Raw genomic sequence first — 24021 nt, 5'->3', positions numbered from 1 at the left:
ATAATAATAATGGTAACACTTACAAAGTGCATATTACTAAGCATGTCCTGAGCTCTGGGTCATTTTATTTATTCCTCATAATAGTAATATAAGTACTCTTATTGCCCTGTTTAGTAGAAGAGGAAACGAATGCACGTTGTTTGAATAAGTGGTTTTATAAGTGATCTGTCTGTGATGGATTACTTTCTCTGAACTTTACAATTATATGAACTTAGGGGGGCTCTTTGACCTGGGTCTCAGGCTAACGTTAGCCTAATTAAAACGTTAATTTGATCTTGGTTCTTTAGTGTTTCCATTTTTCTCTTAGCCATGTAACTGATAAATACAAAGTCATTTGTAAATGGAGGACTACTTCCATAAGTTAGGAGACATGGATTACCTGGCTTGTGTTTAATGAGAGCATGCTCGTAGCAGTTCTTACTGTTCTTATTCTATGTGACACTTCCCAGGAAAGGCATCAAGACACTCTCTTAGAATGGCCACATAATGGCTACATTTATATAATAACTACATTGTCTTGGGAGTAATATCTAAAAATACATTTCTTTATTACAGCTTTAGTTCTTCATTTATAGCTTACCTTGTAATAAGGCTGTAATTTTCTGTATTTTGTATTTGTTTCTATTTTAAACCCAGTTGATACAAAATAGAATTTTGCTACAGTTTTGTTTATAGATCAGAGAATCTATTGGATTCTATACAAATATTTTTGGAATTGTTTGTAGTCTCTTTGTTTTGTTTTTGTTTTTTAGATGTTATTTATTTATTTGCCAGAGAGGGAGGGAGAGAGAGCACAAGGCACAAGCAGGGGTAGCAGCAGGCAGAGGGGGAGAAGTAGGCTCCCTACTGAGCAAGGAGCTGGATGTTAGACTCAGTCCCAGGGTCTTGGGATCATGACCTGTGCTGAAGGCAGATGCTTAAGTGACTGAGCCTCCCAGGCATCTCTTAAGTATCTTTGTAACCACAGTTTTATTTGCTATATTAATGTTATTATACGCAATAGCCAGAAAGTGGAAGCAACCCAAGTTACCCATCAGTAGAGGAATAGATAAACAAAATATGGTAAATATATACAATAGACTATTATTTAGCCCTAAAAAAGAAAGGGAATTTTGACAAATGGTACAACATGGATGAACCTTGAAGACATTATGCTAAGTTGAAATGGCCAGACACAAAAGCGTGTGATTCTCCTTACATGAGGTACCTAGAGAAGTCCGATTCCTAGAGAAAGTAAAATGGTGCTTGCCTGGGATAGCAGTAGAGAATGGCAGGTTGTTGTTTTATGGGTACAGAGTTTCCTTTGAGAACGATGAAAGGATACTGGAGATGAGTGGTGGTGATGACCATACAACAATGTGAATCTACCTAGTGCCACTGAACTGCACATTTAAAAATGGTTAAAATGGCAAATTATGTTATTTTACCACAATGACAAAGTGTAAAAATTTCCTGATGTATCAATTTTTATCTCTAAGTTGGTCATCTGAACTTAATGAAATCCATTGATTCTAATAATTGTTAAATCTTTTGCATCTAGAGATAAAGAGCTGAAGAAATCCAAACCATAGCTTGGTGTCACTGAAGTTCTCAGAGGACTAGCCCAGGATGGCTAGTGAATTTCATTAAGTCAGAATCCTCAGATGCTGGTGTTGTCTTTGCCTCAAAGACCAATATTTTACACTAATAGTTCTGGTATATAAATGAAGATTCCCTTTAAGATTAGTTTAAATGATATAACTTTTTCTTTGAAGTTTGTATATGCTTGGGAAGAAGGGTGGTCACAAGGAAGCACAGGTTATTAGATTTGCTGTAGGAAAAAAATAAAGATACTTGGTATTTCATATTACTAATGTTCTTTCTTTTTCCAAAATTAGATGAAGAAAAAGTTTTCCATTTTTATAAGTGGTTCTAATTAAAAAATGGGTTTTGTGTGTTTTTAGTTAATCTCAAATTCAGTGCTGTTTTGATTGTCTTAGATAATTGAACAGGTTTAACTTTTATGTTTATATGTAATTCTTTGCCTTCTTCCTTTCCATCTCATTGTGTAAGAGGCATTTTACCTTTAATCATTTAAGATTTATTTACTTATTTTAGAGGGGTTGGAGAACCAGTGGGGGGAGGGGCAGAGCCAGAGAGACTCCTCAAGCAGACTTTCTGCTGAGCATGGAGCCCAACTCAGGGCTTTATCTCAGGACTCTGATATCATGAGTCCTATCCCAGGACACTGATATCCTGACCTGAACTGATATCAAGAGCTGGCTGCTCAACCAACCGAGCCACCCAGGTACCCCAAGATATATATACCTATATATATATATATATATATATATATATATACCTATATACCTCATTTAAAAGTGAGCAATTCAGTGGCATTTAGTACCTTTGCAGTGTTATACAACCACCATTTCTGTCCAATTCCAAAACATTTTTATCACTTTCAGAAGAAAACCTGTACTCATTAAGTAGTTATTACCCCACACTCTTCTCTGGGAACCAAAGTCTGTTTTCGGTTTCTGTGGATGATTTGCATATTCTGGATATTTCATATGGACTCATACAATACATGGTCTTTTGTGTCTGGTTTCTTTCACTTAGCATAATGTTTTTTAGTTTCATTCATGTCACATATATCACTACTTCGTTCCTTTTTATGATTGAATAATATTCCGGTATATGTATTTATATATATGTGTATACCCCAACTTAACCATTCATCTGTTGATTCTTTTTTTTTTTTTTTTAAGATTTTATGTATTTGAGAGAGAGAGAGAGAGAGAGGGAGAGAGAATGAATGAGTGGGGGGAGGGGCAGAGAGAAGTGGACTCCCTGCTGAGCAGGGAACCTGATGCAGGGCTCGATGCCAGGACCCTGAGATCATGACCTGAGGCAAAGGTAGATACTTAACTGATTGAGCCACCCAGACACTCTTATCTGTTAATTCTTTAGGCATTTTTAAAATTAAATATATGACCTAAATATTCTAAAACCAGCTCATTCGTTCATACAGTGAACGTTTATGAAGCATCTGTTATGTGTCAGGCAATGTGTTGGGTCCCAAGGATATCGAAATGGCTATCATTTATAATTACAATATAATGCATGCTGCAGTAGAGGTGTAAACCGTGTTTATACATGTTAAGGGTCAAGTGGTTAATTCTGTTTGACCAGAAGATCTAATTAATTTTGCAAGCGGTGTTTCGCTGATAACAAAGAGAAGAATATCAAGATATGTTTTGTCCATTATAGCTGTAGATTTCTCAATTTGAAGTGATAAGGTAGGTACTTGAGGAGAGTATGCCTTAATGGTTTTCTTCTATCAGTCACTATTAATAATTTCAATGATTTTATTTCTAAGTTCTTTAGTGTCTTGTTACATATTGCCTTAGAATGTAGTGTTTCATAAACTGGTTTCTTGATCTAAGACTAGACTAAAATGCAGCTGAAAAGTAGTGTAGAGAAAAAAGAGGCATTTAGAAATTTGGATAAACTATACCTATCATAAGGATTGTTGTTGGATTCACACTAACACCACATGTTTTTTGAGGCCAACCTGCTACAAGAATGTTGATCAGTTTCTGAGAGAGTAGAGATTCTCTACATGTTACTGTTCCCTTCAGGATTATTATGCTATTAACTTGGGTGACTGGGTATAGCTCTTCTTGTTCAATAATTGTCAAAAATAAATAAACAGGTTTGAGATCTGGAATGTGCCTTTTATGAAAGCCTTGGAGAAGGGCTATATCTAGAAGTACAGAAATAACGGATTATTTTAGAAGAGAGTGCTAATGAGACATTAATTGGGAGTATTTTTTTATTTTTCAGCCTACAACACAGCAGTCACCTCAGGATGAGCAGGAAAAGCTCTTGGATGAAGCCATACAGGCTGTGAAGGTCCAGTCATTCCAGATGAAGAGATGCCTGGTAAGAATGTCAATATGGGAGGCAAAATACAATCTGTATGTTTTGTAAGGTTGTATAGCACCAGTGCTTCTACTAAATGTAATCTTCAGTGTCTTCTGGCATACATCTTGCATCTCACCTCCTTCAAGCACTGCATGGAATAGTTCCAGCACAGAGCCCTGTTTACTTGCATTTGCATTTATGATTTGGGAATGTCTGTCTTCCCTACCAGAATGGAAGCTCCCTGAGGACAAGAGACCCTTCCTTCTATCAATATACCAATATCTGATTCAGTTACTAGTGTCATTGCTTCTATACCTCAAACCTGAGAAGTACTTGACATATAATGAGCACCTAATATTTGTTGAATGAATGTATTTAAATGCTTTCATTTTGGATTTTTTGGGTTTTTTCTATCTTGAAGTCTGTTGTTTCCATCCTGAATATATATATATATATACACACACACATTATAGCAACTGGCTTGAAAATTATACTTACACCAATTTCTGTGTTGTCATATTCTAAAAGACAGCGTAGGAAGTAATCTGTGTAGAAACTATAGAATTTCTGCATTAAAATTTAAGAAATGGAACCAAATAGGCTGGTACTTCAAGTTCTAAGTTGCTCTGATGATGATATCTTACCTTTGTAAAATGTCTCACAATTTCTAAAGCTTTGTAATATGCTGTTTTAACCAGCAATAACAATATTATATGTATTGTATTTTTTCCTTGCAAAAAAATGTCTTGGAATGCAGAAAATGAGTGGGTATGGAACTTGGTTATTGCTTGTTTCTGTCTCTTTCTGAGTATGAATATTGTTTCCTGTATTTAAAGGCATTGTCTTCATATATGTGTTCAGTGGGACACATGGGCATTGTGAGGAGGAAAGCATACTTAGAGACAGGGATGGTCAATTCAGACATCTCTGAGGAGTCTTTACCTATGACAAAGCCATTGTCAGGATAGTAGCTTGCTTTAAAAGAATTAATATGCCATCTGCCTTGATTACAGGTAAGTGTGAATTAATGGAGTTACTTTTATAGTCACTAGAGATTTGAAAGATTAGAGTTATGCCAGGAAGTTTATAGTCCTAGTTACATAAGACTTGCTAAGCTTTGCAGTCTGGATGAGGAACCATGAATTTTTTTCTTTATAGAGAAGTCAAGGTGAAACTAAACCTGATTGTTATGTGATTGAAATAATTTAAGTGCTATATACTGTGTAACAAATCCAAATTAAATGTTTACTTAAACATTCCCATCAATTTTCTTGGTATTTCTGTAGGACAAAAACAAGCTTATGGATGCTCTGAAACATGCTTCTAATATGCTTGGTGAGCTCCGGACTTCTATGTTATCACCAAAGAGCTACTATGAACTTTGTATCTTTTGAATGTTGAAGACCATTTTGATCATACTTTTTTCTTGATGAGGCCATATTATATTTCTTCTTGTGTTTTTCTGCTGTTACATTATTTTTCATTGTCTTAACCAAATAGTACTCCTCCATGTAAGTTTTATGAGAAAAAGAAAAACTTAATAACAGAAACCGTTTTTCTATGTTTAAGCTTCTTTGTTGCTATATTTTAATTTTTATTCCCTTCATGAAGGATATTGAGGCTTTTAGGCAGTTGGTTCTTTAATGCTTAGATATTTGTCATGCAGGACTCCAAAATGAAAATGAATTCAGTGATTCGCCATTTCAGAACCCTCTTGTTGGGGCACCTGGGTGGCTCAGTCCATAAGTGTTTCTCTTCGACTCAGGTCATGATCCTAGGGTCCTGTGATCAAGCTCTGCATCTCGCTCCCTGCTCAGCAGGAAGCCTGCTTCTCCCGCTCCTTCTGCCTATCTTACTGTCTGTCTCTCTGTGTCAAATACATAAATAAAATCTTAAAAAAAACCAACAACCCTCTAGTAGTCTGATGGGTAATCCTTATTTTTACTGCTTCGCTTTACTGGACATCTTTAAAAAGCCTTATTCAGTTTTTTAAGCATTTTATTTTATTTCATTTATTTGCTTTTTAAGTTTTTTTATTTGAATCACCTGGTGCTCATCACAAGTGCCCTTCTTATTCCCCATTACCTATTTCATCCATCCCCTACTGACCTCCCCTCTGGTAACCATCAGTTTGTTCTCCGTAGTTAAGAGTTTCTTTCTTGGTTTGTTTCTCTTTTTTTTTCTCTTTGCTCATTTGTTTTGTTTTTTAAATTCTGCATGTAAGTGAATAAAAACACTTATTTTAAAATAAGGAAGGCCTAAATGAAATTCTGCCTTCATTTAAACATGTTCTCTTAAAGGACTAACATTTAAGATACCTGCCCAATAGTGTAATGACTCCAAAAAGTTCCAGAGTATTGCCTGGGTTGGCTTAGCTTTATTTGAGTCCTTAATTGTAATTAAAAGATATGGCTATTTCTGATGAATTACACTACTTGGAAGTCTACCTGACAGATGAATTTGCTAAAGGAAGAAAAGTGGCAGATCTTTATGAACTTGTACAGTATGCTGGAAACATTATCCCAAGGCTGTAAGTAATTGAGAATTGGATATCTGCATTTTCCACTTTGATTTTTAAAAACCAATTTTAAGATTCTTTAATTTCTTAACAAGTTGAGAGTAACTTTTTGGTAGGTATTCTGGGTTTTCTTTACTTTTTATATGGATAATTGAGGATTTTTGGAAATAGAAAAAGTAGACATACTCTTGTTTAATGCCTTGACTACTAGAGAAATTAATGTGACATCTCTTACTAGTATGTTTAAAGGTGATAATGATACTTATGTATGTATATATGTATTTGTGTACATATTTATATACTTGTATGTACACATATATTTGTATATGTATATAAATATATATGTATATAATTTGCATGTAAATACATACATAGATTGGGGGAGGGTCAGTGAGTGGGAGTGGTTATATTTTAAATTAGGTATTTTTTCATTGTGCAGAAGAAAACCTGGTCCCTGTCTTGCTTAATATGTTTGGATTCAGTATGTTTAGACATAATCAAATTCTTGACTTGAGTATTTATTTGTTTATTAATATTTTAATCAGATATTCCCTTATAATTCCCCTAGTTATCTGTTGATCACAGTTGGAGTTGTATATGTCAAGTCATTTCCTCAGTCCAGGAAAGATATTTTGAAAGACTTGGTAGAAATGTGTCGGGGTGTGCAGCATCCTTTGAGAGGTTTATTTCTTCGGAACTATCTTCTTCAGTGTACCAGAAACATCTTGCCTGATGAAGGAGAGCCAACAGAGTAAGTGATTTTCTCTTTTGATTTAGTTGTTATACTTCCTGTTGTAGAATATATAAGAAGAATAGAAAAGTGTATGCAGAAAAAAAAATCATTATTTCTCCCACCCACAGCCAGTACTTATGTAGCATTTCATGTAGATATTTTCTTTAGCATACGGGGTATGATGCAAAATGTGCTCTTTTAAAAATTGTAGATTCTTAGAACCTGCTTTTTTTCATTAAACATAATTTTATGAGAGCATTTTCCCATTACATTAAGTATTCTTTGAAGATTTGATTTTTTAAAATGGGTTATAGGGTGCCTGGGTGGCTCAGTGGGTTAAGCCACTGCCTTCAGCTCAGGTCATGATCTCAGGGTCCTGGGATCGAGCCCCGCATGGGGCTCTCTGCTCGGCGGGGAGCCTGCTTCCTCCTCTCTCTCTCTCTCTCTCTGCCTGCCTCTCTGCCTACTTGTGATCTCTCTCTGTCAAATAAATAAATAAAATCTTTAAAAATAAAATAAAATAAAATGGGTTATATTTTGAAGTTATATTTGTGATGAATAGTGACATATCCTTAACTTACTCTGTGAACTAGCTAATTTTCATGTTGTTTCTTGAATGTGTCTTACCAGTTTTTTTCATTTATGGACTGCTAGATACCCTGGATATAAGTGGTTTAAATTATCTCTATACACAAATTACATATTAACTCCAAAACAGAAAAAAAAAAAGCCTTTCTGAATAAGAGCCCTGTCTCTGGTGTGACCAGTGTTCCAGTATCCACGTCCATTGCACTTGTATTTCACATAGGGGTAGATGGTCAGCTAGCTGGTCTGCAACCAACTCGGTGAACTATTTATGTGCAGAGTTCCTAGATAGAGGAAGTTAATTCCTTTTGTTTAAGTTTATTTATTTAAAAAAAAAAGTGTTCTTTTAAGTAATCTCTGCGTCCATCATGGGGCTCGAACCCAGGACCCTGAGATCAAGAGTCCCATGTCCTAGTGACTGAGCCAGTCAGGCGCCTCCTTCTTCAAGTTCGTTTATTCATTTATTTCTAAGGTGTACAGTTCAGTAGTTTTTAGTATTTCTGTATCAGTTCCTTTTTAAGAGGAAAAAATACAAAAATTTACCATGCATGTAAAGTTAAATGGTATAGAAAAGGTAAAAATTTAACAATGTGAGAAGATGGTGAGGTTCTTTGTTTTATTACGATTTGACTGCAGATCTTAAGCATTTAATTAGGCAATCATTACAAATTTTTGAAAACTATGTTCCCTATCCTAGGAGATGAAAAATAAGCAGGAAATACATGGTTTCTTCCCTCTCAAAGCTTATATTCCAATTGAAAACATAAAATGCTCAACAGTAAAATGATGTAGTTAGGGCACATGAGTGGCTCAGAGGTTAAGCGTTTCCTTCTGCTCAGGTCGTGATCCCAGGGTCCTGGTATTGAGTCCCACATCCAGCTCTGTGCTCACCACGGAGTCTGCTTGTCCCTTTGCATCAGCCCCTCCTCCCCACTGCTTGTGCACACGCGAGTGCGCGCTCTCTCTTCTCTCTCTCTCGTCAAATAAATAAATTTAAAATCTTTTAAAAAATGATTAAGTTAGCAGTACATTTTAAGTATCGTTTTTTTAAAAAGGCTTTCTGAATTAATGTAATTGCTGTGAGAACAAGTTGACCTAGGATAGGGAATGGGGGAAAGTTTTTTGTTCTTTTACACTTGTTCTGTGTCCTTTCCCTGTTATCTTTTTTCTCTTGAGTCTCTTTCCCTTGAAATTGAACACTAAGCCAGTGAATTTTAAAGTTTCTTCTATGAAATATCGGTGTATTAAAGAGACAAGAATGAAACGCACAAAGGTGAACAGTAACAGTAAGATGGTCCTCTAGTGTAAATAGTGTATGTAAAGATTGTTTCAACTCTCTCTTTGCAGTGAAGAAACAACTGGCGACATAAGTGATTCCATGGATTTTGTACTACTTAACTTTGCAGAGATGAACAAGCTCTGGGTGCGAATGCAACATCAGGGACATAGCCGAGATAGAGAGAAAAGAGAACGAGAAAGACAAGAACTGAGAATTTTGGTGGGAACAAATTTGGTGCGCCTCAGTCAGTTGGAAGGTGTGAATGTGGAACGTTACAAACAGGTGTATATCCTTTTACTTGTCACCTTTTCCTATGAGATATAAATTGAAGTCTGATTTTTAAAATTAAAATATTTTTATTAAATAATATTACATTAAAAACCACTTTAAAATTAAAGACAAGTAAATTGAAAGATATATTTTCAGTTTTTATTTGTGGATTGGAAGACTCAATATTATTAAGATACCAATTTTTCTTAAATTGAGATTGACTGTATTTTACTCCAGGTTTACTCTAAAGCTGCATTAAGAATGTGATATTGGGGGGTGCGTGGGTGGCTCAGTGGGTTAAAGCCTCTGCCTTCGGCTCAGGTCATGATCCCAGGGTCCTGGGATCCAGCCCCGCATCGGGCTCTCTGCTCAGCAGGGAGCCTGCCTCCCCCTCTCTCTGCCTGCCTCTCTGCCTGCTTATGGTCTCTGTCTGTTCAATAAATAAAAAAAAAAAAAAAGGAAAAAAAAAGAATGTGATGTTGGTGGAAGAGATAAATAAATCGGTGGGGGGGAGTTAAGCAGAGATTGACAAACTCTTCCTATAAAGGACTCTTCCTATAAAGGAAAATGTTTGATTTTGTTGCAACTACTAAACTCTGTAAACTCTGTAAACAGCTGTAGTGAAAAGCAGTAACAGACAATATGGGAGTCAGTTACAAAAGCAGACATTGAACTGGATTTGTCAGCCCTGGAAAAGATAGTCCAAACTAGGCTCACATACATATAGTATGTTACTTTTGATAAAAATGTAATCTTAACCTTCTCAGCAAATGTTTCTGGAAAAATTAGACATCTGTGTGCAAACAAGACCCTTGAACTATGACCCATTCTCATACCATACAGAAAAACTCAAAAAATGGATCACAGACCTAAATATAAAACCTAAAACTATAAACTTTTAGGAAAAAAATACAAAGTATATCTTTATAACGTTAGATTAGGCAAAGGTTTCTTAGGACGCAAAAGGCACAAATCATAAAGGAAAAAAAATTCCTAAACTTCATCCTAAATAACTTATTAAGTCGAAGTCCAGAATTTATTTAAATTTTTAAAAAAAATTCTTCTGTTTCAAAAAAATAAAATAATGCTTCTGTAAAATGTTGTTTAATTTAAAAAGTAAGTATGAATTGGAAAAATCTAAAATAAGATTCTCAAATTAATAGCTTAAATATGTTATTAAAGGAGTTTCTTAGGACTTAAAAATAACGTTTTAACTCTTACCTTTTTCTTTTAGATTGTTTTGACTGGCATATTGGAGCAAGTTGTGAATTGTAGGGATGCATTGGCTCAAGAATATCTTATGGAGTGTATTATTCAGGTAAGTGAGGACATTCATTTTATAAATAACTCATTTCGTCCTTCATTAATTTTCATTGTTTTGAAAAAAAGTCTTGATAGATTAGAAGAGAAGCTATCCTGAGGTGCCTGGATGGCTCAGTGGATTGAGCATCTGTCTCTCGATTTCGGATCTGGGAGTCCTGGGATCAAGCCCTATGTGGGGCTCCTGGTTCAGTGGGGAGTCGGCTGCTGGTCTCCCTCTCCATCTGCCCCTCCCCCCCACATGTGTATGCTCACCCATACTCACTCACTCTTCCTAAAATAAATAAATCTTAAAAAAAGAAAGGGAAAAAAAACAAGCTGTCCTGATTAAAAAGAACTATTTTCTCGTACTGATAACTTGGTCTTTGTATTGATATGTTTTCTCCCCTCAAAATGTGGGAAAGAGAGGCCTCCAAGTTCTCTAGTTCTCACTAGTTTTAGTTTAATTGTAGATATAGTTTGTCTAGTGGATTATTTTTACTTGGGTTTAATGTTTAAAGAGACTCAAAAGTAATGTGTTTGAATTTAGTTGTATAAGATTAAAACGATTGTTTCCACAAATATGAACTTTACCATAAAGATACATACAGATACATTTACCATAAAGATACCATACAGATTATAATGTGAAATACTTTTACTTGTGTCAATTAGTTATTATTTGATTTTCAGGTTTTCCCTGATGAATTCCACCTTCAAACTTTGAATCCTTTTCTCCGGGCCTGTGCTGAGTTACACCAAAATGTAAATGTGAAGAACATAATCATTGCTTTAATTGATAGGTAAGTGCTTCCAACATTGGAGGGTAGTGTTCTGACCAGGGACTAATGAATTTAAAACATTTTTGTGAATTACTTCTGTTACATCTTTATTATATTAATGATTTTAAGGCAGTTACACTATGAACAGTTTGGTTCTGTAAGTATGAGTATCTACCAGGTGCTTGCCTAGCTTAGGCATGAAGGAGGTTTAGCAGGAGGCATGGAGATCATGAATATTTTTTTTTTAAAGATTATATTTATTTATTTGACATACAGAGATCACAAGTAGGCAGAGAGGCAGGCAGAGAGAGAAGGGGAAGCAGGCTCCCTGATGTGGGGCTCGATGCCACGACCCTGAGATCATGACCTGAGCCAAAGGCAGAGGCTTAAGGCACTGAGCCACCCAGGTGCCCCTAAACATTCTTTTTTTTTTTTTTTTTAAGATTTTATTTATTTGAGAGAGAGAGAGCATAAAAGAGGGGAGGGTCAGAGAGAGAAGCAGACTCCTTGCTGAGCAGGGAGCCTGTTGTGGGACTCAATCCTAGGGCTGGGGGACTTGATCCTGGGACCATGGGATCATGACCTCAGCTGAAGGCAGTCGCTCAGTCAACTGAGCCACCGAGGCACCTGATAATGAATATTTTTAATCTAGACATTTAGTTGGCAATGTCATACAGAACCATTATTTAACTCTTACATATTCAAAGAACAAAATTTGTTTTTTACGGTAATGAAATTTACTTTTTATGGGGCACTAATTTGATTTGGAGTCTCTTTTATCAAGTAGCCATTAGATACAGATGATTAAGAATGTTCAGGTAAAGGGGCACCTGGGTGACTAGTTTGTTATATGACTGCCTTTGGCTTGGGTCATGATCCTGGAGTCCCAGGATTGAACCCCTCCTTGTTGGGCTCCCTGCTCAGCGAGGAGTCTGCTTCTCTCTTTCCCTCTGCCCCTACCCCTGCTCATGTTCTCTCACTTGCTCACTCTTTCAAATAAATAAAATCTAAAATAAATTTTGAAAAGAATGTTCAGGGGGGTGCCTGGGTGGCTCAGTGGGTTAAAGCCTCTGCCTTCAGCTCAGGTCATGATCCCAGGGTCCTGGGATCGAGCCCCACATTGGGCTCTCTGCTCCGCAGGGAGCCTGCTTCCTCCTCTCTCTCTCTCTCTCTCTCTCTCTCTCTGCCTGCCTCTCTGCCTACTTGTCATCTCTGTCTGTCAAATAAATAAATAAAATCTTTTAAAAAAAAGAAAAGAATGTTCAGGTAAGGGTACCTGGGTGGCTCAGTCGGCTAAGGGTCTGCCCTCAGCTCAGGTTGTGATCCCAGGGTCCTGGGATTGAGTCCCACATCAGGCTTTCTGCTCAGCAGGGGATCTACTCCTTCTTCTCCCTCAGCCCCTCCCCTGGCTTGTGCTCTCTCTTGCTCGTTCTTTCTTTTTCAAATAAATAAGTAAATAATTTTTAAAAATTTTAACAAAAAAGAATGTTCAGGTAATCATTCTATCATTATATTTTTTTAAAAAAGAGTTTTGAAGTATTAAATATGTTTAGTATATGCCCCTTAGGTTTAAATTTTATTTCTTTCGGCATTGGTCTTGGTTAAAAATAATAAACTTGGCTTTTGATAATGACTCTAAAGAGTGTCTGCTTGGCAACTGTGCTGAGTGCTAGTATATAACATGTGTTCTACTCATTAGCTTACACATCATTGACCTTATGAAACCAGGAACCCAAGTGAAGATTTATTTCTGCAAATACTTTGATTCATATATATATTTAAAAAAAATTTTTTTTTTTTAAAGATTTTATTTATTTGAGAGACACAGCGAGAGAGGGAATGCAAGCAGAGGGAGTGGGAGAGGGAGAAGCAGGCTCCCTGCCAAGCAGGGAGCCCGATTCAGGACTCAATCCCAGGACTCTGGGATCATGATCTGAGATGAAGGCAGACACTTAACCACTGAATCACCCAGGCACTCCTTTTTTTTAGATTTTAAATACCTAAGTTATTAAAGTCTAAGATGTAGCAGATTCTCCAAATCACTAGTTTAAATCTGGACAGCAAGAATTATATGTGAATTGGGTATACTCTTTTTTTTTTTTTTAAAGATTTCGTTTATTTATTTGAGAGAGAGCAAAGTGATCGAAGAGGGAGCAGGATCTCAGAGGGGGAGGGAGAAGCAGACTCACCACTGAGTGGAGAGCCCAGTGTGGGACTCAGTCGCAGCACCCTGAGATCATGACTTGAGGGGAAGGCAGATGCTTCACTGACTGAGCTACCCAAGTGCCCCTGAATTGGGCATACTCTTAATGGAAGCTATAAGGGGATTTATCTTTTAAAAATTGCTCTTTAAAATCATGGTTGTCAAATATGTTTGTCCCTTTAATGCATTTTTATTTGTGATCTACTTGATTAAGTTTCAAAGACTATGGCATAATCAGGCTGTTAAAAATCTTATGTATGGTTTAAAATATGGCATATAGTAAGAATTCAGTGAAATATGACATCATTGACAAAACTGTTCAGTTAAAAATGAATTGACCACTTATACCATACACAAAAATAAACTCAAAATGGATTAAAGACCTCAATGTGAGACCTGAAACCATAAAAATCCTAGAAGAGAGCACAGGCAGTAATTTCTCTGACATTGGTCATAACAACATTTTCTTAGATATGTCTCCTGAGGCAAGGGAAATAAAAGCAAAAATAAACTATTGGGGCTACATCAAAATAAAAAGTTTCTTCACAATGAAGGAAGTGATCAACAAAACTAAGAGGCAACCTACTGAATGAGAGAAGATATTTGCGATGACATATCCGATAAATGGTTAGTATCCAGAATATATAAAAAGCTGATAAAACTCAATACCCCAAAACCAAATAATCTGACTTAAAAATGGGCAGAAAACATGAATAGACATTTCTCCAGAGAAGTGGAGACATTTCTCCAGATGGGCTACAGACACATGAAAAGATGCTCAACATCACTTATCATCAGGGGAAATGCAAATCAAAACTAAAATAGTTCTATCTCTTCATACCTGTCAGCATAGCTAAAATGAAAAACACAAATGACAAGTGTTGCCGAGGATGTGGAGAAAAAGGAACCCTCTTTCACTGTTGGTGAGAATGCAGACTGGTGTAGCCATTGTGGAAAGCAGTGTAGAGGTTCCTCAGAAACTTAAAAATGGAACTACCCTATGATCCAGCAATCACACTACTTGATATCTACCCAGAAAACACAAAAACACTAATTCAAAGGAATACATGCAACCCTGTGTTAATAGCAGCATTCCCTACAAAAGCCAAATTATGGAAGAAGCCCAAGTGTCTGTGGATAGATGAATGGATAAAGAAGACATGGTATATAAGTAATGGGATGTTATTCAGCCATAAAAAGAATGAAATCTTGCTATTTTCAGTGACATGGATGGAGTTAGAGAGTATTGTGCTGAGCTTAATTAAGGCAGAGAAAGACAAATACCATATGATTTCACTCATGTGGAATTTAAGAAACAAATGAACAAAGGGAAAAAAAAAAGAGAGACAAACCAAGGAACAGACTCTTAACTCTAGGGAACAAACTGATGGTTACCAGAGGGAAAGTCAGTGTGGGGTATGGGGGAATAGGTGATGGGGATTAAGTAGTGCACTTGTCATGATGAGCAATGGGTGATGTGTGGAAGTGTTGAATCACTGTATTGTACACCTGAAACTAACATAACACTGTTAATTCTAATGGAATTAAAAACTTATTAAAAAAGTGAATTGAGGGAATGATCAGCTCCATTCCATGTCCTTTTTAAAAATCTTTTTTAATGTTGTAGGAGAAATACCTTGTAGAAAATATAGAAAAGTGTAAAGAATAAATGTCATCCATAATCCCACTACCTAAATCCCTGTATTTGTTGAAATAAAGATTATTTTCTTTTTCAGATTAGCGTTGTTTGCCCACCGTGAAGATGGACCTGGAATCCCAGCAGATATTAAACTTTTTGACATATTTTCACAGCAGGTGGCTACAGTAATACAGGTTTGTATGGGTTTTCTCCTACATTCTCAAAACTTTGAAACTTCTGAGCTGGTAGATCCTTTTGTGATTGTTTAAGATAAATTTTGTGGTTTTCTCAACATTTCAGTCTAGACAAGACATGCCTTCAGAGGATGTTGTATCTTTACAAGTTTCTCTCATTAATCTTGCTATGAAGTGTTACCCTGATCGTGTGGACTATGTTGATAAAGTTCTAGAAACTACAGTGGAAATATTTAATAAGCTCAACCTTGAACAGTAAGTCAAAGTTATATTTTTATAAAAACCCTCATCAAGCACTTTTTAATCCTAGACTTGTGTTTCTTAATTGCTTTTTGAAATGTTAGCATTTGTTAGATTGGTATGCTTGGTGTTAATCAGTGCAGAAAGTAGCAATCAATTTCTTGGTTGTATACCTTGATCAAGTAGTGGCACTCAAGGACTAGAAGTAGTCTATGGACCAGAGTCTCTCCATTTCAAACCCCTTTGATATATGAATGAGTTAGTTTTCAAATTAGTAAGGAAGTTAATAGTTGACCTTAGAACAATGTTGGGGTTAGGGGTACTGACCTTCTGTGCAATTGAAAAACTGCTTATAACTTTTAACTACCTAAAACTTAACTACTGATAGCCTACTGTTGATCAGAAGTCTTATCAGTAACAGTCAATTAACACATATTTTGTACATTCTACATAGTATATACTGTATTTGTACAATTAAGTAAACTAGAGAGAAGAAAATGTTGTTTAAAATACTACAGGAAGAGAAAATACATTTTATTGTACTGTATTTGTAGAAAAATATTCATGTATAAGTCAGCCTGCACTACTCAAATCCATATTCATGGGTCAGCTGTGTTTATGTTAAGCAGTGTTTCTATAGGAAGTGGTTTCCTAGAGATGAGTATGTTTTTAAAAATTAGGAGCATATGTATATTTAAGGTGTGGAAATTAAATTGGCTTAAAATACTTCTCTATTTGACCTTTAATTTTGATACCATCGAGGAAAATAGTCTATTTTGTTGCTAATTGAGAGCCTCAGGGTGCTGTCCTAGTCTGTGGCATCCTCTAGTGGCCACTGTGCGTAATTCTGATCCCTTTATCTTTTCCTCAGCAGTCCCCTCGTTGTCTGTCTTGTATTGCATCTGAACATGGGGTCAAGCTAGTCCCTTTCCCCTTATCCTTATTATTCATAATTTTGCCTCATATAATCTTTTTCTTTTTCATCTCCCTTCTTGTGGTTGAGCCACATTAGGAGGATTTCTTATTTCCCTATAACTCTTTTTATTCACCATCCCGCCGCCTTTTGGTTACTTCCATTTTTTGTGAACTGAAAAACATTCCAGATCTCGAATGTTAAATGTGAGAGAAAATTAAATCATGTGTTGGTATCTTCTCCCACCAAGTAAGTTTTAAAGTAAAATTAGACAAAGAATTAGAAATCCCTACCTCTAAAGATCGTATAAATGCCCAGGTATGCCTCATCTCCACAGAATGCTCCTGTGAGCTGCTACTTTAAATTCAGCCTGCTTTTCCTTGAGTGCCAGCATCTGATGCAAAAGAAGCAGTTTTTTTTTTTTTTTCTGTTTTGTGGAGTTGCTAGTTTTGCATGGATTTTTCTCCCTACTTATTTTCATCATGAATATACAGTGTTGATTGGCTGCCTAGCAACCTAACTGCCACTTAAAATGCTTTCCTAAAAATGTCAAATTCTAGACAGTCATTTTAACTCCAGCTGTACAACTGGTAAGATAGTGTTACATCTTATTTTGTATTAACAGAATATTAAGAGGTGAGTATATGTTTGTGTTTAGATAGGCATCTTCATCTTCTCAGAAGGTCATTGGAGTATTTTGAGATGGTGTGATTACCTGACCTCTTTGTTTTAATGTATAAATGAAAACCTTCAAGTTTCTATGCAATCAGTATGTTTGTATATAGAGAAAGTTAATTTTACTCATTAAAGAGCTGTTGTTTTTCTTTTTGTAGTATTGCTACCAGTAGTGCAGTTTCAAAGGAGCTCACCAGACTTTTGAAGATACCTGTTGACACTTACAACAATATTTTAACAGTCTTGAAATTAAAACATTTTCACCCACTTTTTGAGTACTTTGACTATGAGTCCAGAAAGAGCATGAGTTGTTATGTGCTTAGTAATGTTCTGGATTATAACACAGAAATTGTCTCTCAAGACCAGGTAAGAGAATACCAATGTGCTATATATTAGGAAAACTGAGACAACGTAGTAATGATTTTAGATCCTGAGACTCACACATTAAACAGAAGAAGAGTGTAATTTAATATTAAAAAAAGAGATTATGGGGTGCCTGGGTGGCTCAGTCAGTTAAGCATCTGCCTTTAGCTCAGGGCATGATCCCAGAGTCCTGGGATCCAGCCCCGTGTCGGGCTTCCTTCTTGGTGGGGAGCCTGCTTCTTCCTCTGCCTGCTGTTCACCCTGCATGTGCATGCTCTCTCTGTCAAATAAAATCTTAAAAAAATGGTAATAAAAATTTAAAAAGGTTACGATGAGCTTACTCATTATATAAATTAGAAATTAGAAGTGTATAGAGACATACCATAAGAGACTATTTATCTCAGGAAGCAAACTGAGGATTGCTGGAGTGGAGGGGGATGGTAGGGATGGGGTGGCTGGGTGATGGACATTGAGGAGGGTATGTGCTATGGTAAGCACTGTGAATTGTGTAAGACTGATGGATCACAGACCTGTACCCCAAAACAAAAATGCATTATATGTTAATAAAGTAAAAAATAAGTGTGGGCTACAAAAAAGTAAATTAGAGGTCTATAAAGAGGAAATTACAAAACTATAATCCTACCAGAAAGAGAATAACTACTATTAATTAATATTTGGTGTATCTTTCTAAACTCTTGTCTGTATGTGTATTAGCATACATAAACCTTAAAATAAGAGGAATTATGTTAATACTGGTTAACTTTACATAACTGGAAACCCTTTTTTTTAAAATTAATTTTTCTGTTAACATATAATGTATTATTAGCCCCAGGAGTACAGGTTTGTGTATCGCCAGGTTTACATATTTCACAGCACTCACCATAGCATATACCTTCCCCAATGTCCATAACCCCACCACCCCTCCCTACCCCCCCCACAACCCTGAGTTTGTTTTGTGAGATTAAAAGTCTCTTACAGTTTGTCTCCCTCCCGATCTCATCTTGTTTCATTTATTCTTTTCCTACCCCCCCAACCCCCCACATTGCATCTCCACTTCCTCATATCAGGGAGATCATATGATCGTTGTTTTTGTCCGATTGACTTATTTCGCTAAGCATAATACCCTCTAGTTGCATCCACGTCATTGCAAATGGCAAGATTTCATTTCTTTTGATGGCTGCATAGTATTCCATTACACACACACACACACACACACACACACCCATCATCTTTATCCATTCATCTGTTGATGGACATCTAGGGTCTTTAACTGGAAACACTTAATAGTAACTTTACATGCTGATGGTCTCACCTCAGTGGATTTCTGCCTCTTATGTTACAGGTGGATTCCATAATGAATTTGGTATCCACGTTGATTCAGGACCAGCCAGATCAGCCCATAGAAGATCCTGATCCTGAAGACTTTGCTGATGAGCAGAGCCTTGTGGGCAGATTCATTCATCTTCTGCGGTCTGAGGACCCTGACCAGCAGTACTTGGTATGAGTTAACTCAGTTATCATACACCTTCATAGCTTTAGAGAAACCATGTAGATGTGCCTCAAGTGGTCTGATGCCCCTATGGTCTTGAGGGTTTTGAAAAAATTGCAACTGAATGAGATAAGTGATATTCATGGAGTTTTACTTTATATAGAAATGCATAATTGTGAGCTTATGGGAAACAAGTTGGTTGCTCTAGTTTCTTTCAAGACTTATTAAGAATTGCAGAAAACCGATTTTCCTTTAGTTGGATGTTCAGTACTCATTCCATGTTCATTTTCTTCTTGAACTGTGCTGCTTTTAGAATTGTCCAGTTGCTTATCATAGTAAAATTTAAAGTATAAGCAACAGTCCTTATATTCAGTTGTATTTATGTTTCCAAGGTTTGAAAATAAAAGTTGTATGTGTTTGCCACATTGAAAATATATGAAAAGACTTTAATCAAATGGTCTTTTTCTTAACCTTTTTTTCATGTTAAAGAACAACCAGTTGAGGTTTTCCCTTTCTTTATCATTAGTCTCAGTAAATGTTTGTGAAATGAATAACATGTTGCCTGCGTAGGAATGTTGGTGACTGATCTGGATGATTTATTTTAATGAGAGGTAGCACAGATGGCAGTCTAATTATTGTTTGGGCAAAGTGTAGTTTAACTTGTTGGATTCATAGGCTTATATAATGAGGAACATTTTTATTTGAGGTTGAGTCCTGATTTTCTCCTGTTGACTTTGTTATAGGACATTCTTGTACTCCTTCATAAGCAGGGTGAAAAAGAAGCTGACTTCTTCTGGCAGTGATAGTCTTTGACTTGGCCTGACAAACATTCTGGGCACTCCAGTGTCCCACTCGGTGCACTGTGTGTGATCTGTACGCAGTGATTGGCTGAGTGTTCAGATATTTTAACCGATTCCCTTATGTTTCTGTGCCTACGTTTTCTCTTTTTGTTGCTTGGAAGTATGCCTTCCACATGTAGCCAATTGATTGTGCCTGTGCACTGAACGACCTTTAAGGGGAGGATCATTAGCTTTGATTTCCCCAAGGGGGAATGCGTTCTCTTCTATTATGTTAGAGAATTTCACAAAACCTGAATATGTCACACATTGTGTCACACATATTAAAAAGTATTTCATGAATCCTTGTGGTTTTTCTTAAACAATCTGACGTTTATTTCACAATGGCTCTTTTAAAGTATATTGCCATTTCCTTTTACTTTAATGGTCATTTTTTTTTTCTGAATCAGGAGGTAAGGCATACCAGCAATACACACATAGCTATTTTGCGTCCTAGTAATAACGAACATTTTCTGAGCCCTTGCGCCCTTTCCTGTGTCAGGTGTTATAACTTCACTTGCCTTACTTGATCTTCCCAACAACAATAACAACCACCACTGCGCTTTTCAAATGAAACTTTTACTGCTAAGAGAAGGTAAATAATTGGCTCAGGGTCACTCAGGCAGTAGGTGTTAGAATCTACTTTTAAATAGAAGTCTGTCTTCAGAGCCTAGTTGTGTAACCCTGGACACATTATGCAGCCTCTTTGAACCTCAGCCTTCTTTATTTTTGAAATGGGGTTACTGTCTGTCTCGGTTGTGATGTCAATTACATTGACTCCATGAGATTAAAAAATACAAAGCATCTATTGCAAAGCCTGCTACATCAGATGTAGTCAAAAAATGTTAGGAATAACAGTGTTTAGAGCCCTCATTTGATTTTATAAATAATTAAGCATAGTGCAGGAAAGATTAATGTTTAGGGTTTTTGTTTTTTTTTTTTTTGTCAGATTTTAAACACAGCACGAAAACATTTTGGAGCTGGTGGAAATCAGCGGATTCGCTTCACACTGCCACCCTTGGTATTTGCAGCTTATCAGCTGGCGTTTCGCTACAAAGAGAATTCTAAAGTGGTGGGTTTACTTTTAAGTATGTCACTACTTTGTTTTCTTTTTTTCTTCTTCTGTGTGTATATTATTTATTATAGAAAATTTCAAACATTGAAAAATAGTGGTATAATAAAATTCCACTTTCAATAAATCATTCATTATACATTTGTATTAAGTTTTCCTAATGGCGTTGGTAGATTGCATATACTAGCTGAGGGATCACATAAAAACACTTAGAAATGAAAGATTAAAACAGTTCAGATTTCTGCCAAAAGTTTTCCTGTAATTTAAAGATTACTTGAGGGGTACCTGGGTGGCTCAGATGGTTGAGCCTCTGCCTTCAACTCAGGCCGTGATCTAGGGTCCTGGGATTGAGCCCTACATGGGTGTGGGGGTGGTGAGAGGGGTCGTCCTGGCCCAGCGGGGAGTCTGCCTCTCCCTCTCCCTCTGCCTCTCTCCCCTGCTCATGTGCATGCATGCACTCTTTCTTTCTGTCTCGAATGCATAAATTCTTGAAAATCTTAAAAAAATAAAGATTATTTGTGAAACATTGATAAGTTTATGACAGAATTGGCTCAGACTGCCTCAGTTTAAGAATGATTTTACTTTCTTAGAGTCTTTACCAGTTCTAAAGTGATACAGTAATTTCACGCAGAGGTTGCAAGTACATAACAGGTGAGATCTAATTCAAGGTAGTTTTGACTCATGAAAGTGCCTAGCATTGCATTATAACCTTTCTCCAAAACCCTGAAGTTGAATAATTTTATGAATTGTATATATTTTTATGCACTTACTCTTTAAGCAGAATCATGGCTTAAGTCTTCAATAGTTTTATAGAAAATACTTTAATCTGATGTACCTGAAATTTGGACAGTCAGGATAGTGTTAACGAATAAACCTCAGTAAACTTACTTTTCCAAAAATAGAGAACCGTATACCTGCCAGCTTGACACAGCAGCTTTTGGCCAATTTATATTATGCCGCCTGCTCATGTAGTCCCTTTTCTAGCATTCTGTATAGATTTTGATAACAATGGAATTAGCAACTAGCATTCTCTGTGTGCCATATACTGTGCCAAAGACTACCTATATACTTGGATTATTGCATTTAATCCTTGAAGCAAGTCTATAATGATTACCCTCTTTTAAAAATGAAAAGAACTGATTGCTCTAATAAGAAATTTGGATGGTCAAACATGGATAAACTTTAACCTCACTAGTAACTTCAACAGTGAACCTCTGTTTTAGAAATCATAGTGGTAAAGAGAAAAGAAAAAGAAGGTTTGCAGTGGCAGTGGTGTAATGGGGATTCATTCTCAACTAGTAGTGGTGGACATGTGAAATACTATAGGTTTTCTAAAAAGCTGTCAGTGTGTAAGTAGAGCCTTAAAAGAACTAATAATTCCACTTCTAAGAATTTATACTAAGACATAATTAGGGATTCAGTAAACTGCGTGTGTATAGAGCGTTAGTATTTATTGGTATTACAGATTATGTCCAAAAGGAAATAGTTAAGTAAATTATGCTATATTCAGTGTGTGAAGTATTTTCTAGTCATTAAAGTGATTTCCAGTAACTTAGTATCATGAGGAAAATTGTTAAGACAAAATAAGTGAAGAAAAAGAAATTCGATGCAAATATATGCAGCATGAACCCAATTTAATGCTTCTGGTGAGTTACTACAAAGTAGAAAACAAAACCAGAATAGACATCTCAGTTACATTACATTTGCATAGGAAAAAGGTGTTAACATCAGAATGCTATTAGTGATTATTGCTGGGTAGTAGATTTAGGGATGATTATAGTTCTTAAAATTTATTTGTTTATTTTCCTAATTCTGTGCATTTGGGATATGTGTTGATTTTCTGATGAGAAAAAAACAAAATGCCAAATATACAAAAATTACAAAGCCAGTAAGCACAAGTGAATATGTGCTTGATTCACTTGTGTGCTTCATAAATGAAATGGAGGAAGAGGATGGTGGAACCTTGAGCTCAGCTTTCCTGCTTTTCCTGTTTGTTCTATAGAAGTTTCATATAAAATGAATATTCTTGAGCAAGTTAATCTTGAAATTAAGGTAATTGAAACTATTTTTTCTCTTTTAGGATGACAAATGGGAAAAGAAATGCCAGAAGATTTTTTCATTTGCTCACCAGACTATTAGTGCTTTGATCAAAGCAGAGCTGGCAGAATTACCCTTAAGACTTTTTCTTCAAGGGGCTCTAGCTGCTGGAGAAATTGGTTTTGAAAATCATGAAACAGTGGCGTACGAATTTATGTCCCAGGTGATGGTCTTTTCTCCTTTCTGTGTTATTTAATCAGTTTTGCTGTGTTCAGTCTCCTGTTGCACTTACAGTGGTAGTGCACATGGATTTTCTCTTCACTGAATTTGTAACTACTCCTTTCCCACTATCTTGGAACTCCTTAATACTATAATACTTAATACTATATTGATTGGTTTGGAGCAGGAAAATAGATCAGTTACTAGGTGCTATAAAGAGATTTAAGATTTCCAGGTGGGTCTTGGGATAAGTGTTTCATGGAGTGAAGAGTTCCTTTATTAATTTCAGTTTGAGAACTCTGGGTTAAACAAAAGATAAAACAAGTTTCCTTGTTGCAGGTTGTCAGTTTCTTTCCTTTATCAGCTGTCTTTTTCCTCTCCATGGGAGGGGTCAGCATGTTGTGATATGAAGCGACTGCAGAGGATCTCACAAGATGGGGGTTTTGGTGGGAAGTACTTTAGAAAGTGCTCCAATCGATGGTAGTAAGGTCTCTTCTCCTCCTTATTCACCAGGCATTTTCTCTGTATGAAGATGAAATCAGTGATTCCAAAGCACAGCTGGCTGCCATCACCTTGATCATTGGTACTTTTGAGAGGATGAAGTGCTTCAGTGAAGAGAATCATGAACCTTTGAGGACTCAGTGTGCACTTGCTGCATCCAAACTTCTGAAGAAACCTGACCAGGGCCGAGCTGTGAGCACCTGTGCACATCTCTTCTGGTCTGGCAGAAACACAGACAAAAATGGAGAAGAGGTAAGGAGGGAGG

The 24021-nt window shown here is 36.4% G+C and overlaps 1 protein-coding gene across 1 annotated transcript in view; it reads left to right on the top strand.

Annotated features, from left to right (window-relative positions):
- Window positions 1-24021, top strand: part of VPS35 (VPS35 retromer complex component) — a 28325-nt gene that overhangs the window by 2662 nt on the left and 1642 nt on the right. Inside the window, exons 2-15 of the mRNA XM_004744103.3 lie at window positions 3829-3927; window positions 5196-5292; window positions 6316-6439; window positions 6996-7178; window positions 9093-9306; window positions 10529-10612; window positions 11287-11396; window positions 15315-15411; window positions 15518-15666; window positions 17398-17605; window positions 18945-19100; window positions 20877-20999; window positions 23080-23259; window positions 23769-24008. Coding sequence (XP_004744160.1) covers window positions 3829-3927; window positions 5196-5292; window positions 6316-6439; window positions 6996-7178; window positions 9093-9306; window positions 10529-10612; window positions 11287-11396; window positions 15315-15411; window positions 15518-15666; window positions 17398-17605; window positions 18945-19100; window positions 20877-20999; window positions 23080-23259; window positions 23769-24008 — 2064 coding nt within the window. The remainder of the gene's footprint in view (window positions 1-3828; window positions 3928-5195; window positions 5293-6315; window positions 6440-6995; window positions 7179-9092; window positions 9307-10528; window positions 10613-11286; window positions 11397-15314; window positions 15412-15517; window positions 15667-17397; window positions 17606-18944; window positions 19101-20876; window positions 21000-23079; window positions 23260-23768; window positions 24009-24021) is intronic.

Source organism: Mustela putorius, unplaced genomic scaffold (genome assembly GCF_011764305.1).
Source record: "Mustela putorius furo isolate JIRA1106 unplaced genomic scaffold, ASM1176430v1.1 tig00000174_pilon_pilon_pilon, whole genome shotgun sequence".
In the NCBI taxonomy this organism is placed as follows: Eukaryota; Metazoa; Chordata; class Mammalia; order Carnivora; family Mustelidae; genus Mustela; species Mustela putorius.
The sequence above is the reverse complement of the archived record's forward strand: the minus strand, read 5'-3'. Positions and strand labels throughout refer to the sequence as shown.